The sequence below is a fragment of the Pogoniulus pusillus genome, chromosome 33 (genome assembly GCF_015220805.1).
Source record: "Pogoniulus pusillus isolate bPogPus1 chromosome 33, bPogPus1.pri, whole genome shotgun sequence".
In the NCBI taxonomy this organism is placed as follows: domain Eukaryota; kingdom Metazoa; phylum Chordata; class Aves; order Piciformes; family Lybiidae; genus Pogoniulus; species Pogoniulus pusillus.
The window spans coordinates 4229663-4246041 of record NC_087296.1 but is presented as its reverse complement, the minus strand read 5'-3'; the positions used below and the strand labels follow the sequence as shown (position 1 = coordinate 4246041).

Here is a 16379-nt window from a genome sequence, read left to right as displayed (position 1 = left end):
AACAAGATGAAGTCGGTTGCAGGTGTAGAGGGTGACTCTCATAGACTCATAGAACGTCAGGGGCTGAAAGGGACCTCCAAAGCTCATCTGGTTCAGCCCCCCTGCCAGAGCAGGATCACCTATACCAGAGCACACTGGAACACATCCAGATGGTTCTTCATTATCTCCAGAGAGGTAGACTCCACAACCCCCCTGGGCAGCCTGTTCCAGCACTCTGTCATACTCACAGGGAAAAAAACTCCTCAGATTCACACAGAACCTCCTATGCCTCAGCTTTCACCTGCTGCCTCTTGTCCTGTCATCAGGCATCACCCAGCAGAGCCTGGGTCCAAGCTCCTGGCACTCAGCTTGCACATATTTGTAAACATTGATGAGGTCACCCCATCACCTCCTCCTCTCCAAGCTGAAGAGCCCCAGCTCCCTCAGGCTCTCCTCACAAGGCAGATGTTCAACTTCATTAATCATCTTTATGGCTCTGTGCTGGAGTCTCTCAAGCAGTTCCCTGTCCTTGAGCTGGGTGCCCAGAACTGGACACAGTACTCCAGATGTGGCCTCACCAGGGCAGAATAGAGGGGCAGGAGAACCTCCCTTGACCTACGAACCACAGCCCTTCTAATCCACCCCAGAATGGCATTGGCCCTGCTGGCCACCAGAGCACACTGGTGGCTCATGGCCATCCTTCCACCCACCAGCACTCCCAAGTCCTTCTCCCCTTCAGTGCTCTCCAGCAGGGCAGTTGCCAACCCATACTGACCCATGGGACTGTTCTTGCCCAGGTGCACAACTCTACCCTTGCCCCTGTTGAACTTCTTTGCTTCTCCCTGCCCAGCTCTCAGCCTGAGTCTCTCTGAATGGCAGCACAACTCTCCGGTGTGGCAGCCGCTCCACCCAGCTTGGTGTCACCAGCAAACTTGCTGACAGGGCACTCCATGCCCTCACCCAGCCCATTCATGGACACACAGGAGAATACCTGCCCCAGTACCGCCCCGTGGGGGACTCACCACTTACAGACATCATGCTTCAGTGTTGCAGCTGGCAAATGCCTGGGCTGAGGTTTGATGCAGCGAGAAAATCAACTCCCATGCCCCTAGCCCGAATCTTTCCCACCTTAAAACTACCTGCCCTGAGGTGGGTGGAAGCAGGCGGCAGCAGCAGCGTCCTACACCTACCTGAAGATGCTGAGGATGCAGGCGCAGACCTCCCTGTCCTCCGCACGCAGCTCCAGCGCCACGCCGAGCTCCGAGGCTGCAGCAGCGCCCAGCAGCTGCCGCCTGGCTGCCGGGCAGGCGGCCAAGGTCCGCAGGGTCGCCGTCAGCTGCACACACAACAGGGAGAAGTGTATTAATCGCAGCCATTTGCAGCGGAATCCACGCAGGCTGGAGGATTCCATAAAGCTCAGCTCTGCTTTACAACGTCCAAGGCAGGCTGAACGCCGTGTCCCTGTCTGCAGGTACTGAGAAACGGTCATAGAAGTGTGCAGGCAACAGACCTCAGAGAAACATAGACCTCTTTTGCTTGGAAAAGACCTTCAAGATCATCCAGCCCAACTCTGCCCAGGCTGCTGCTAAACCACGTCCCTCGGCACCACATCTCTGCCTCTTCTAAACTCTTCCAGGGATGGGGATTCAACCACCTCCCAGGGGAGCCTGCTGCAGTGTTTGAGAAGCCTTCCAGCAAAGAACCTCCCCTGGCTTCATCAATCCCTACCTGCCTTAATCCTTATGTTGCCAGGGGAAAGACCAAACTCACCCAAACAAAAAAATACAGCACTAGACAAGTGCTATTTTCGAAGGAGAAGCCAGTTTAGAGCTTGTCAATTAAAGACCACGGAGTACTTGTTAAGTCCTGTGAGTAACACACCCAAAGCCCTGGCTTTTGAGAATCCACCACCATATTTCCTATAAACACAATCAAGGCTGCAAGGTGCAGCAACAGGAGTCAAATGTGACCTCGGTTTCATGGCTGCTATTTAGGAAAAGATAATTATTATTAGAGGCATTTTCATTCTGGTGGGACTTCAGCACAAAATCCCTTGTGTGACAAAGAAGAAATCAGAGAGGAACTTCCATGCCCACAGAAAGGTCCTGGCAAGATGATGTCTAGCACTGCCATCTGCTGATTGAGCAACTGCACAGCTCAGGAACGGGCACAGCACCTGAGATACTTCAGCTGTCAGGATGGGGAGATGGCACTGGGACTGTTTCAGGTGGGCTTGTCCTCCAGCAGCCTTTGCTGTCTATTCCTGCATGTATCCATTCTGGGTATTGATTTTCTTGCTGCAAGCTCAAGTATGCCACAAAACCTTTCTCAATTCTTAAGTCGTGAATCACAGGGAGAAGGTCCAAGCTATCCCCCAGCCCTACCCAAATCAACTAGACTTTTTTTGCTTAAAGGAACCACTTTGTCAAACAATCTTAGCTAGACTGTCCTATGCATCTTTAAAAGTGCATGACTGTAACAAAAAGCTTGTGTTAATCACTGAGAGCATTGTAACCCAAAGCTTTTGGTAACCACTGAAAGCACTGCAGAAGAGGTTTGTGTTCACCACTTCAGTTTCAAGAGTTCAGGGAACATATTGGTGCCATGGTCTAGCCTTGAGAATTGTGGTAAAGGCTTGGACTTGATGATCATAGTATCATAGTATCACAGTATCATCAGGGTTGGAAGAGACCTCACAGATCATCAAGTCCAACCCTTTACCACAGAGCTCAAGGCCAGACCATGGCACCAAGTGCCACGTCCAACCTTGCCTTAAAGTGCCCCAGGGACGGCGACTCCACCACCTCCCCGGGCAGCCCATTCCAGTGCCCAATGACTCTCTCAGGGAAGAACTTTCTCCTCACCTCCAGCCTAAATCTCCCCTGGTGCAGCCTGAGGCTGTGTCCTCTTGTTCTGGTGCTGGCCACCTGAGAGAAGAGAGCAACCTCCTCCTGGCCACAACCACCCCTCAGGTAGTTGTAGACAGCAATGAGGTCAGCCCTGAGCCTCCTCTTCTCCAGGCTAACCAATCCCAGCTCCCTCAGCCTCTCCTCGTAGGGCTGTGCTCAAGGCCTCTCCCCAGCCTCGTTGCCCTTCTCTGGACACGCTCAAGCATCTCAATGTCCCTTTTAAACTGGGGAGCCCAGAACTGAACACAATACTCAAGGTGTGGTCTAACCAGTGCAGAGTACAGGGGCAGAATGACCTCCCTGCTCCTGCTGACCACACCATTCCTGATGATGATCTATGAGGTCTCTTCCAACCTTGTTGATACTGTGATATTTTTGTCTGCTTAGCAGATAATAACACTCAGAACACTATCAACACCACAAAGCAGTAAGGAGAAACTGTCTCTAAAGTGTCTCTTTTTTTTTTTTTTTTTGGTTAGGTAACTAAAAATATTTGTTAATTTCAGAATTTCTAAAGCATTTAAAAAAGGACTACTCCAAAATATCCATGACAACTAAATGCAGGTCCTGAATCACTTTGTGGAAACTCCTTGTGCTAGTTTGAGCCTAGCTGGGATATTTTAGTGAGAGGAATTAGATGATAGGCTGTGAAAAGGAAACAGTGGTGATGTCTGCTTCACTCATAGGCTTGCTGAGATGGATAAAAACAAGAACATAAATATAGATAACAGAGTTGCTCTTTGGCTTTGGCTGCCTTCCTTCTCTCCCTAACCTGCTGTGTAACTCATTTTTTTGCTTCCTAATACCCCTGGCCAATTCTCCAAACTCACCTTGAATGTAAAGCAAAGTCTGGGATAAGGTAGAGGGGAGGGAAGAAGGTGGAGGGGTGGTTGGGAGCCCCTCCTGAGGACTCTGGTTTCTGGGAGGGCTGCTGTGTTTCTGTATTACCTTTTTAACTTGCATATAGCTGTAAATACCTGCTTGTATATTGTGCTAAGCTGTGAATATAAAGCTTCATTCCTTAATTTCCAGCTGCTGAGTCTGCTCTGGGTGATTTTCTTAAGAGTGTGTGGGGGGAAGGTAGCACCCAAACCATCACACTCCTGTTAAAGAAAGTCTGCTCAAATACCTGTCAGTAGCACACAGGATTAATTTATCTCCTCTAACAGACTTTTAATTTGCTCTTTAAGTGCTCTTGCTATAGAAATCAAAGTGCTAACCTGGACTAATAGGTGGCCCAAGCTGGAGAAGTGTGTGTCATTTCCTGTTATATTATTCATCTGCTTCATTAATTGCAGCAACATTTCAACAGCTCCTTTGTCAACCATTTCATTAAGGAGGGCTGCATTTCCAGACATGAATTTTATAGCTCCCATGCAGTAGAGGAGAGCTTCAGAGTTTTTTTGTAGATCTTCTGTTCTCAGGACCTCCAGCAAATGATCTAGAAGGAAAATCATTATTCAGAAAGCTTGATATCAATGTTTAGATTTGATAAATCATCATTCAAAGATCATCAATTTAGAATAAACACTGAGACTGAACTCTGGGAGGGACCTTAGAGCTGCCTTCCAGATCCCTGAAGGGGTCCTACAGGAAGGCTGCAGAGGCACTTTTCATAAGGCTGTCCAGAGACAGGGCAAAGGGGAATGGTTTGAAGCTGAGGGAGAGCAGGGTTAGACTGGAGCTGAGGAAGAAGTTCCTCAGTATGAGGGTGGTGAGACTCTGGAATAGGCTGCCCAGGGAGGTTGTGGCTGCCTCCTCCCCTGGAGGTGTTCAAAGACAAGCTGGATGAGGCATTGAGCAGCCAAATCTAGTGGAGATGTCCCTGCCCATGACAAGGAGGTTGGAGTAGATGATCTCTAAGGTCCCTTCCAACCTAACCCATTCTATGATTTCTAAAAAATGGGCTGGAAAAAAAACCCTGAAATCTGGATTGAAACCAAGAAACAATAAAGAAGATGGACCTGACCTGTAGGTCCCTGGAATTTTCTGTACTAAACAATGTGGTGGCCACAGAGGTGGCTGGGAATGGCTGGATGGCAGGAGTGAAAACTGATGGATTAACTCCCTCACTGAAATGCTTCTATACCAATGCAAGGAGCATGGGGAATAAGCAGGAGGTGGAGATCTGCATGACTCCTGCAAGACTGCAAAAGTTAGACTGCATAACTATGAGATCTGCACTAGATTCTGGTCCTGCCCTGGCAGGGGGTAGGGGGCTCCAAGATCTTCAGAGGCTCCTTCCAACACCTAACATCAAGTGATCCTGTGTAACCCTGAGACATTCTAAAAAGGCTTATTGCTACTGCTTCCCTAAAAGAAAAAAATCAAATCACAGAATTGTAGAATCAAGCAGGATGGAAGAGACCTCCAAGCTCATCCAGTCCAGCCTAGCACCCAGCCCTGGCCAATCAACCAGACCATGGCACTAAGTGCCCCAGCCAGGCTTGGCTTCAACACCTCCAGGCACAGTGACTCCACCACCTCCCTGGGCAGCCCATTCCAATGCCAATCACTCTCTCTGACAACAACTTCCTCCTAACATCCAGCCTAGACCTCCTCTGGCATAACTTGAGGCAGTGTCCCCTTGTTCTGTTGCTGCTTGCCTGGCAGAAGAGCCCAACCCCACCTGGCTACAGCCTCCCTTCAGGTAGTTGTAGACAGCAATGAGCTCTGCCCTGAGCCTCCTCTGCTGCAGGCTGCACACCCCCAGCTCCCTCAGCCTCTCCTCACAGGGCTGTGCTCCAGGCCCCTCCCCAGCCTTGCTGCCCTTCTCTGGACATACTCAAAAAGCAGATAACAATTCTGGATACTGAGGTTGTAAAGGGGAAAGAGATGACAGAAAACATCCCTGCACAGTATCCCCTTCTGCCCTCACCAGACACAGAACACTGGACCAGATGGACTGGTAGCTTGGCCTGGCAATTTTCAGTGCACAAATAAATTAAACTCTGAGGATGTTTCCTGAAAGATGATCAATCCAAGCACTGAATTCCCACACCTAACTGACACCCAGGAACAGGATACATACCCAATAATCCCTCATTCTGAACAATGGGATCATTTCTGTCATTCCTGCAAATCTGAAATGCAAGCTTGCAAACACTGAGAAGATTCTTTCCAGCTACTTTCATCTGCAAAGACAGGAAAGGACATAAAAAACACAACAAAAACCTACATATAAAGATGTACCTTAACATTTCACAAGTGCAGCCAGCATGGCAGATTTGTCTTCTCACATAACTAGCAAACTCCAGCTAAACCCCTGACACTACACTGAGCCACACAGTTTCAAGAATTAAAGGACTCTAAAGCCCAACTTTTTTAAGCTCTACTTAGCAAATTGTGCTGACTGACTTTAAAATGACAGCTTAAGAGGGACAGGGATCTGCTGGAGAAAGTCCAGCAAGGGCTATGAGGATGATGAGGGGACTGGAGCACTGCCTGAGGAGGAGAGGCTGAGGGACCTGGGGCTGCTTAGTCTGGAGAAGGGAAGATTGAGAGGAGATGTAATAAATGTTTATAACTGAGGGCTGGGGGTCAGGAGGGGGGGACAGGCTCTGCTCACTGCTCCCTGGAATAGGACAAGGGGCAATGGATGGAAGCTGCAGCACAGGAGGTTCCAGCTCAACACAAGGGGGAACTTCTTTGCTGTAAGGGTCCCAGAGCACTGGCACAGGCTGCCCAGAGATGCTGTGGAGTCTCCTTCTCTGGAGCCTTTCAAGGTCTGTCTGGATGTGTTCCTGTGTGCCCTGAGCTAGATTGTGTGTATCTGCTCTGGCAGGGGGGTTGGACTGGATGATCTCTTTGGGTCCCTTCCAACCCCTGACATCCTGTGAGTAACAGATGATATGCAAACACCTAATACTTTTTCATTTCAATAACTTGTATGGATTTGTGGTTTTTTTCTCCAATTCACTCTTGTGAGGAGATTCTGCACAGGATTCTTTGGTTTGGCACCTATGGCTGTAGCACAACAACAGTGCTCTCATGAGACCTCATCTGGAGTACTGTGTCCAGTTTTGGAACTCCTGTAACAAGATATGAATGTGCTGCAATGTGTCCAGAGAAGAGCCAGGAGGATGATCAGAGGGCTGGAGCTCCTTTCCTATGAGGACAGGCTGACAGAGTCAAGGTTGTTCAGTTTGGAGGGGAGAAGGTTCCCAATAGGCCTTATTGTGGTCTTTCAGTATCTGAAGGGAGCCTACAAAAAGCTGCTGAGGGACTTTTTAGTGTGTCAGGTAGGAAAAAAATAGGCTCTACCAAGGACCAATCTGTATGAATGGGTGAGTAGCATCTGCAGGGCAAGAAATTGTGCTTAGGAAAGGATTAGCTTAGACACAGCTTAAAAGCACTAAGTGAAAAATGAAATGCAAGTTGTAATTCATGATCTTGAGCTTCACATTCCACAAACCAACACTTTGCAGCACTTACAGCCAGAATAATCTTTGCCAGCTTCAGGCGAAGGGGATCTGACTCAATGTCTACGAGCTTATATAAGGTCTTCAGAAGCATACTTCTGCCTTCAAATCTTCTTCCAAGCAGATTTCCTTCCTTCAAGGCTTGATAGAGCTTGGTGCAAGCCAGACAAAGATTTGCTGTGTTGTCTTCTACTCGAAGGAGGTGACAAAGGGAGAGGAAAAAAAAAATCATTAGCAGTGCCTCCTTTTGCAGAGCATCTCAACAGACAGCCTGAGCTGCACCATGCTGTAATGAACCCTGCACAAGATCCTCTGATGCAGTCAGTCTCCTCATGTGACACTCACTTTTAGCCCCCCTGTACAACCAAACCCACTGTCTCTATTCCCACCACTCAAAGTCTACAGACAGCAATTAAACAACCTGCTGAAGGAAATGTTAAAACAGCTTTCAGGGTTCAGTCTTTCAAGGCATAATTTACTCAGTTCTGCTTCACTCAGCCAGGTCATTACAGACTTTGCAGAGCCATCTAAGCACACTTTAAGCACAAACTGAAATGTTCATTAAGATTTCCTTACTTTTCTAAAGTTACTTGAGACCTTCAGTACAGTCCATGCTTTAAACAGTGAAGCAGCTTACTCTTGAAGTTGGTACCTCCTCACTGACTGGATGAGGCACTGGGCAGAGTGGAGAGCTGGGCACAGAGGAACCTAATGAGGTTCAACAAGGGTAAGTGCAGAGTCCTGCACCTGGGGAGGAATAATAAATGGCACCAGTATAGGCTGGGAGGTGACTGCTGGAGAGCAGCTCTGTGGAGAGGGACCTGGGAGTGCTGGGGGATAACATCCACAGCAATGTGCCCTTGTGGCCAAGATGGCCAAAGGCATCCTGGGGGGCATTAAGAAGAGTGTGTCCAGCAGATCAAAGGAGGTTCTCCTTCCCCTCTACTCTGCCCTGCTGAGACCTCATCGTGAACAGTGCCTTCAGTTTTGAGGATGGGAGGAGGATGATGAGGGGACTGGAGCACTGTCTGATGAGGAGAGGCTGAGGGACCTCAGTTTTGAGGATGGGAGGAGGATGATGAGGGACCTGGAGCTGCTTAGTCTGGAGAAGAGAAGACTGAAAGGGAATCTAATGAAAGTTGATAAACATCTGAGGGCTGGGGGTGAGGAGGGAGGGACAGGCTCTGCTCACTGCTCCCTGGGACAGGACAAGGAGGAAGTTCCAGCTCAACACAAGGGGGAACTTTTTGACTGTAAGTGTCTCAAACCACTGGCACAGGCTCCCCAGAGAGGTTATGGAGTCTCCTTCTCTGGAGACTTTCAAGGCCTGTCTAGATGTGTTCCTGTGTGACCTGAGCTGGATTGTGTGGTCCTGCTCCGGCAGGGGGGTTGGACTGGATGATCTCTTTGGGTCCCTTCCAACCCCTGACATCCTGTGAGCCTGTGACTATGCTGGCAAACCTGTGTTGTCTACAATAAGGTGATTTAATCACACAAGACCTTCTCTATGAATCAGCATTTTGTTCTTTTATACAACTGTAGGAAGGGACTTCTAGAGGTCCTTTGGTCCTCTGCCCAAGTAGGACCACCTTGAGACAGCTGCAGAGGCCAGTTTTACACTGCCAAGTCACTGAAAGCATTAAAGGCTTCCTAGTCCAACTACTGTTATTCTTTTACAGCAAACACAAACTAGTCTGACACTTCCAGCAGGGAACAGTACACAAACTACATCCCTCCAAGGAGAGTGTTACCCACCACTGTCCAGTTCATGCAGGATTGGTAGAATCTTTACGTGCCAAAAGATTTCTTCCTCTTCCAACTGATCGATTCTTGTTTCACCCTCCAGACCTTCAGAGCACATTGAAAACAAAAGCACATAGAATCACAGAATCAACCAGGTTGGAAGAGACCACAAAGCTCACCCAGCCCAACCTAGCACCCAGCCCTAGACAATCAACCAGACCGTGGCACTAAGTGCCCCAGCCAGGCTTGGCTTCAACACCTCCAGGGATGGTGACTCCACCACCTCCCTGGGCAGCCCATTCCAATGCCACTCACTCTCTCTGCCAACAACTTCCTCCTAACATCCAGCCTAGACCTCTCCTGGTACAGCTTGAGGCTGTGTCCCCTTGTTTTGCTGCTGGTTGCCTGGCAGAAGAGACCAACCCCACCTGGCTACAGCCTCCTTTCATGTAGTTGTAGTCAGTGAAGGTTTCAGCTTCTACTCAGCCACAAATCCTTTACTCATCAGTCAGACTGTTCACCACTAGCTTGTGAATCTAAACTACAACACAAATTCCTTCAAATAATCATTCTCAAACACAAAAATACTGCACTAGGTGAAAACATTGAGCTGAGAGGCTTGCACCATGAGAACAGCATCTCAGACCTTAAAGCAAACTCTCTCCTGAGCATTACTTGGAACACTGAAACAATAACAAACTTCCTTGACTAATTTAAAAGCTTAGTCTTAAAAAAAACCAAATCCAGACTCTGTGATCTGTGTTAACTTGAACTCCTTACCTGTATTTCACACAGAACAAATCTGTCTCAACAGATCACACAAGAATGCTGCTGTTTCACAAGGCATACCCTGGGATGTTATTACAGCTGGCCTGTGCTTACCTCCACATTAGTGTAAGTACATCTTAACAGGTAATAAAATCATTACTTACTTTGCACACCTTTTCTTTTACTTCCTAGATCAGCTAACAGCCTCACTTAGATCAACAAGAAGCTTAATTAATAAAGCACTGCACAGCACTTGCAATTAAGTGAAAGTTCTGCTCCAGACAATGCAAGAGCACAGCTGAAATGAGAGCACTGGAGCAGTTTGCACTGTTCCTTCCTACCACAAAAGCCACATATTGACTCAATTATTTTCTTTTCAATTTGTAGCTACTTAAGCTGAAAGATGAGTTTGACTTTCTAACTCTGCATGTGCTTAACTTTATTATTCACAGATTTATAGAGTGGTTTGGCTTGGAAGGGACCTCAAAGATCATCCACTTCCAGCCCCCATGCCATGGACAGGGACACTGAGAAAAGGTTGCTCAAGGCCACATCCAACCTGGCCTTGAACACCTCCAGGGAGGGGGCATGCACAACCTCCCTGGGCAGCCTGTGCCAGTGTCTCACTGGAAAGAATTTCTTCCTAATCTCCAGTCTAAACCTGTCCTCCTCAAGCTTCGATCCATTTATTTTATCCTATCATTACAAGCCCATATTAAAAGTTCCTTCCTGGTTTTCTTATAAGTCCCTTTCAGATAGCATAGAATCATTCATAGAATAGAATCATAGAATCAAGCAGGTAGGAAGAGACCTCCAAGCTCATCCAGTCCAACCTAGCACCCAGCCCTAGACAATCAGCCAGACCATGGCACTAAGTGCCCCAGACAGGCTTTGCTTCAACACCTCCAGGCAAGGCAAGGCAACTCCACCACCTCCCTGGGCAGCCCATTCCAATGCCAATCACTCTCTCTGACAACAACTTCCTCCTAACATTCAGCGTAGACCTGCCCTGGCACAGCTTGAGACTGTGTCCCCTTGTTCTGTTGCTGGCTGCCTGGCAGAAGAGCCCAACCCCACCTGGCTACAGCCTCCTTTCAGGTAGATAGCAATGAGGTCAGCCCTGAGCCTCCTCTTCACAAGGTACTGGAAGCAAGAAATAGAACAGCTCATGTGTGCATCTGCAGCTATAACCAAACTGCTCACTAGAAGGAAAATCAGCAATGCCATTCAGAACAAAAAGAACTGATTTTTCTTGTGCCACCCTCCTGCACTTTATCTCATATTCATCAGAAAAACAGAGCAACCTGGAAGTCAGAAGGCTACAGTTAAATAATAATTAAAAATTAATTTCCCTGTAACTAGGAAAAAAAAATCAGCATTAATCCTAGCAACAAAAATGAGAGGAAATACAGAAAGAAAAGCAGCATAAATCAATTTTAAGCTTGCACTTTGTTTCACTCCTGATAGAGCTTTTTTTTTCCCCCAGGTGCTGATGAAAAGTTCTGGCACCAACTGTGTTTAAACCATCACAGGAACTGTCCTCATCGTTCTGACTGAATGGATCCCAAGTCAGCAGCAAACACACTCAAGCAAAAGAACTCAGCAAGTCAAAGGTCTCAGTGTCTCATAGCTCTTAACCACAGCTTTGCATTCTGGTTGTACAAAAAAAAGCAGCCATCACTAATCAGTCTACATTTATTGGCTGCTGTTTTTAGCATGTAAATACAAGAGCCTTAGCAACACTGAGCTTCCAAAGGCTGTGTACTGCCTGACTTAGCACATGTAGCCTTTTGACAGAAGCCTGAGTGGCTAGGAGCAGATCAATATTCAAACAGTCCTCCCTCCTCTCTGCAGAAGGTGAAAGGATAAACACAAAGCATAGCAGAAAAGAGGAATGATCTGTAAATGAGCACTGCACTATGGAGAAGGAATGAGTGACAGTTCCTACTGCTACTCCACTCTTTCCTCTTGGATGAAAGATGAAGTATGCTCAAGCTAAGGGAAAATCCAGAATGTTTGGGCACCTCAATACAAGAAGGATGCTGGAGAGAGTGCAGAGGAGGGCCACAAAGTTGGGGAAAGGCCTGGAGGAACTGGGGATGCTTAGTTTGAAACTGAGGAGGTTGAGGGGAAACCTCATGGCTGCCTACAGCTACCTGAAAGGACCTTGTGGAAAGGTTGCTGCTGGTCTCTTCTCACAGGTAGATAGTGATAGAACAAAAGGGAATGGCCTCAAGCTGCCACTGGGTAGTTTTAGACTGGATATTAGGAAACATTTTTTCCCAGCAAGAGTAGTTGGGCATTGGAATGAGCAGCCCAGGAGGAGGTGGAGTCACCAAGCCCAGATGTGCTTAAAAGTCATCTGGATGTGCTGCTTGGGGATGTGGTTTAGGGAGAACCTTGTAGAGTAGGAATATGGGTTGGACTTGGTGATCCTGAAAGGCTTTTCCAACCAGAATGTTTCTGTGATAAAAGAAACAACCCTACTAACACACTGGTTTGGATGTTCAATAGCACATAATTTATATGTGCTATTTAAAAAAGCAGAATTCCCTGGGGCTGTATTTCCTCTGACTCCCATGGCATAGCAAAGAAGAAAATACAAGCACAGCCCACTACAGCCTTCACCAGGAGGGTGCAGAACACTGCATCTTCTCAGGTCCAGAAAAACAGTTCTAAAGCATAATAATGGCAGAGCAGAAAGGTCAGGTTTCTATACCAGCCTCTTACACACATGTTTACCATGTATGAAACACAGAGTCATAGAATCAACCAGGTTGGAAGAGACCTCCAAGCTCAGCCAGTCCAACCTAGCACCCAGCCCTAGACAATCAACCAGACCATGGCACTAAGTGCCCCAGCCAGGCCTGGCTTCAACACCTCCAGGCAAGGCAAGGCAACTCCACCACCTCCCTGGGCAGCCCATTCCAATGCCAATCACTCTCTCTGACAACAACTTCCTCCTAACATTCGGCGTAGACCTGCCCTGGCACAGCTTGAGACTGTGTCCCCTTGTTCTGTTGCTGCTTGCCTGGCAGCAGAGCCCAACCCCACCTGGCTACAGCCTCCCTTCAGGGAGTTGCAGACAGCAATGAGCTCTGCCCTGAGCCTCCTCTGCTGCAGGCTGCACACCCCCAGCTCCCTCAGCCTCTCCTCACAGGGCTCTGCTCCAGGCCCCTCACAGCTTTGTCGCCCTCCTGTGGACACGTTCAGTACTGCAACATCTCTCTTGAATTGAGCAGCCCAGAACTGGACACAGCACTCAAGCTATGAGAAAATAATACTCAAAATGAAGCAAATGCATCTCTCCAGGCAATCCAGAATCTCTCTATTCAGCTGCTGTAGCCTGACAATAACTCTTTCAGTTTCTGTGCAACTCTGCCAGTTCACAAAAAGTGATGGGCAAAGAAAATATTCCTGGATTGACAAATTGTTAAGCCTATGGATGGGAAAACCTAATGTGGTCTAGTGTGAGGTGTCCCTGCCCATGGCAGGGGGGCTGGAACCGGATGACCATCCAGGTCCCTCCCAGCCCTGACAACTCTGTGACTCTGTGACAAGTGAGAAAGAACATCAACAGGTCTTTTAGAATGTGGATGTGTTGAATATTATTTCTCTTTACCAACAGCAGTAAAAAAAAATCAATACACATCTAGAAAACAACAACAAAATTCTTCAGTGAAGACAGAAAAAGATCTCCAGATCACAACAATTTGATTACTTCCCAGAGACTGAAATGCCTGTTCCTGGTCCCTTTGAGCTTGTACTCCTTAGTCACAATGAACCTGGGCCAGGCTTTTTCATCTGGTCACTGCAGGGTAGTGCACAGCCACACACAGATCAGAAGGCAGTGTTCAAAACGCTTCAACACGAGGAGAAACTTTACAGTGAGGATAATAAAGCCCTGGAACAGGCTGCCCAGAGAGGTTATGGAGACTCCTTTTCTGGAGGCTTTCAAAACCTGCTTGGATGCATTCCTGCGTGAACTACCCGAAGTGATCCTGCTTGGTAGGGCGGTTGGACTTGGTCTCTGGAGGTCACTTCCAACCTCTAAAGTTACACAGTATCACACAGTATCATCAGGGTTGGAAGAGACCTCACAGATCATCAAGTCCAACCCTTTACCACAGAGCTCAAGGCCAGACCATGGCACCAAGTGCCACGTCCAGTCCTGCCTTGAACAGCTCCAGGGACGGCGACTCCACCACCTCCCCGGGCAGCCCATTCCAGTGTCCAATGACTCTCTCAGGGAAGAACTTTCTCCTCACCTCCAGCCTAAATCTCCCCTGGCACAGCCTGAGGCTGTGTCCTCTTGTTCTGGTGCTGGCCACCTGAGAGAAGAGAGCAACCTCCTCCTGGCTACAACCACCCCTCAGGTAGTTGTAGACAGCAATAAGGTCACCCCTGAGCCTCCTCTTCTCCAGGCTAACCAATCCCAGCTCCCTCAGCCTCTCCTTGTAGGGCTGTGCTCAAGGCCTCTCCCCAGCCTCGTTGCCCTTCTCTGGACATGCTCAAGCATCTCAATGTCCCTCCTAAACTGGAGGGCCCAGAACTGAACACAGTACTCAAGGTGTGGTCTAAGCAGTGCAGAGTACAGGGGCAGAATGACCTCCCTGCTCCTGCTGACCACACCATTCCTGATGCAGGCCAGGATGCCAGTGGCTCTCTTGGCCACCTGGGCACACTGCTGGCTCATGTTCAGGTGGGTATCAATCAGCACCCCCAGATCCCTCTCTGTTTGGCTGCTCTCAGCCACTCTGACCCCAGCCTGTATCTCTGCATGGGGTTGTTGTGGCCAAAGTGCAGCACCCTGTGATTCTCCCTTCACCCCGAGAGCTGCACATGGCCACCTGGCCGGGAGCGCTGAGAAGTCGTTTCACTAAGTCAGTAGGTCACCTGGCCATGGGAAACAGGACAGCGAGTGCCCGGGACAGCTCCGCGGCGATCCCGGCACACCCCGCAAGAGGGCGCCAGGACGGAGCGCAAAAGCGCTGCCAGCGGCAGGCTGAAAGCGACAGCAGAAGCGAAGCGCACCCACGAAGAGGCAGAGCTTGCTTCATCGCCACTCTCAAGCTCAGCATCTCCTCACGAGTACAATGATTTTTTTTCCCTCAAAGAATGAACACATTTAAAGGATGCGATGGGAAGAATTTTCAAAGAACCAAAAACTTTGGAAGTGAATATTGTTATTTCCAGGTCGGCCTGGGAACTGTTGCTGCAAGCTGTGTGGTGCTCACTGGTGCTGCTAGCACGAGAAACAGATCCCTTGTCCTGTCTTTGTAAGGTAGCAGTGAGTAATGGCATCATTCCTGCTGGCTGCATCACTGGACTTCCTTTGGCAAGGGGGGCTACGAGATACACCTGTGGCAAATCTATTTGAGCAGTGCTGAATGTGCAGCACAAGACACTCTCTTTGCTACTAAATGGGAGTCTTTCCTCCTTCAAATTCTATACTAAAAGTCTTCATCTGTTTTCTATTCTCAGTGTATGTTTAAACACTTCTTATTCCATTTATAGTTCAGGTACCAACGCAACCCAGCCTCCTAAATTTCCTCCTAAAGATGCTAGCACTGTTATTCCCATTTTGTTTAACCTGTTACAGAATCACAGAACCTTAGAGGTTGGAAGGGACATCCAGAGATCATCAAGTCCAACACACAGCCCCCTCCCCCCGCCAAAGCAAGATTATCCATAGTGGACTGCACAGGAATGCATCCAGAAGAGTTTGGAAAGTCTCCAGAGGAGACTCCACAGCCTCTTTGTGCAGCCTGTTCCAGGGCTCTGTCACCCTCACTATAAAGAAGTTTCTCCTCATGTTGAGGTGAAATCTTCTATGTTCCAGATGGCATCCACTGCTCCTTGGCTTATTGCTGTCAATCACCCAAAAGAGATTGGCCCCAGCCACTTGACACTCACCCCTCAGATATTTGTACACATGGATAAGATCCTTCAGTCTTCTCTTCTCCAGACCAAACAGCCCCAGGGCTCTCAGTCGCTCTCCATAGGGGAGATGCTCAAGTCCCAAATCATCCTCGTGGCTCTCTGCTGGACTCTCTCCAGCAGGTCCTTGTCTCTCTTGAACTGGTGAGCCCAAAACTGGACACAGTATTCCAGGTGTAGTCTCACCAGGGCAGAGCAGTGGGGGTGAAGAACCTCCCTAGACCTGCTGGCCACACTCTTCTTGATGCCAACAAGACTGCATCAGGAAGGCAGATTGCTGTGCTGCTGATGTTCACAGAACTATCTCTGCTTTTTGGGAAACATCCTTCTAAGTTCAACAGCTTCAGTGGAACTCTGGTTACTGTCAGAACAAGAATGCACTTGACATGCACATAAATGAGAATGGCTTCTCTTTAGGGAATATGTGCAACTGATCAATTTTGTGAGAGCTCATAAAATCCCTTTTACCCACCTTTACCTCACTGCCAACTCCATTTCAGTCACAGAAGCTTTTGCCCTTCTTTCTTTTATTTGTTACCTTTTCATTTTCATCTAGGGCTGAAACTTCAGCAGCAATATCTTGTTAAGAACGACGCAGTTAAAATGTAATCAACCTACT

General features: G+C 48.2%; 1 protein-coding gene across 6 annotated transcripts in view; it reads right to left on the bottom strand.

Moving 5' to 3' along the window:
* Positions 1–16379, bottom strand: part of ARMC2 (armadillo repeat containing 2) — a 54205-nt gene that overhangs the window by 23366 nt on the left and 14460 nt on the right. For 5 of the 6 annotated variants that reach the window (XM_064170060.1, XM_064170058.1, XM_064170055.1 and 2 more), the window contains exons 5-9: positions 9065–9157; positions 7323–7498; positions 5920–6022; positions 4109–4329; positions 1170–1315 (exon numbers count right to left, since the gene is read on the bottom strand). In XM_064170060.1, coding sequence (XP_064026130.1) covers positions 1170–1315; positions 4109–4329; positions 5920–6022; positions 7323–7498; positions 9065–9157 — 739 coding nt within the window. The remainder of the gene's footprint in view (positions 1–1169; positions 1316–4108; positions 4330–5919; positions 6023–7322; positions 7499–9064; positions 9158–16379) is intronic. The other variant, XM_064170057.1, reaches the window with a different exon arrangement.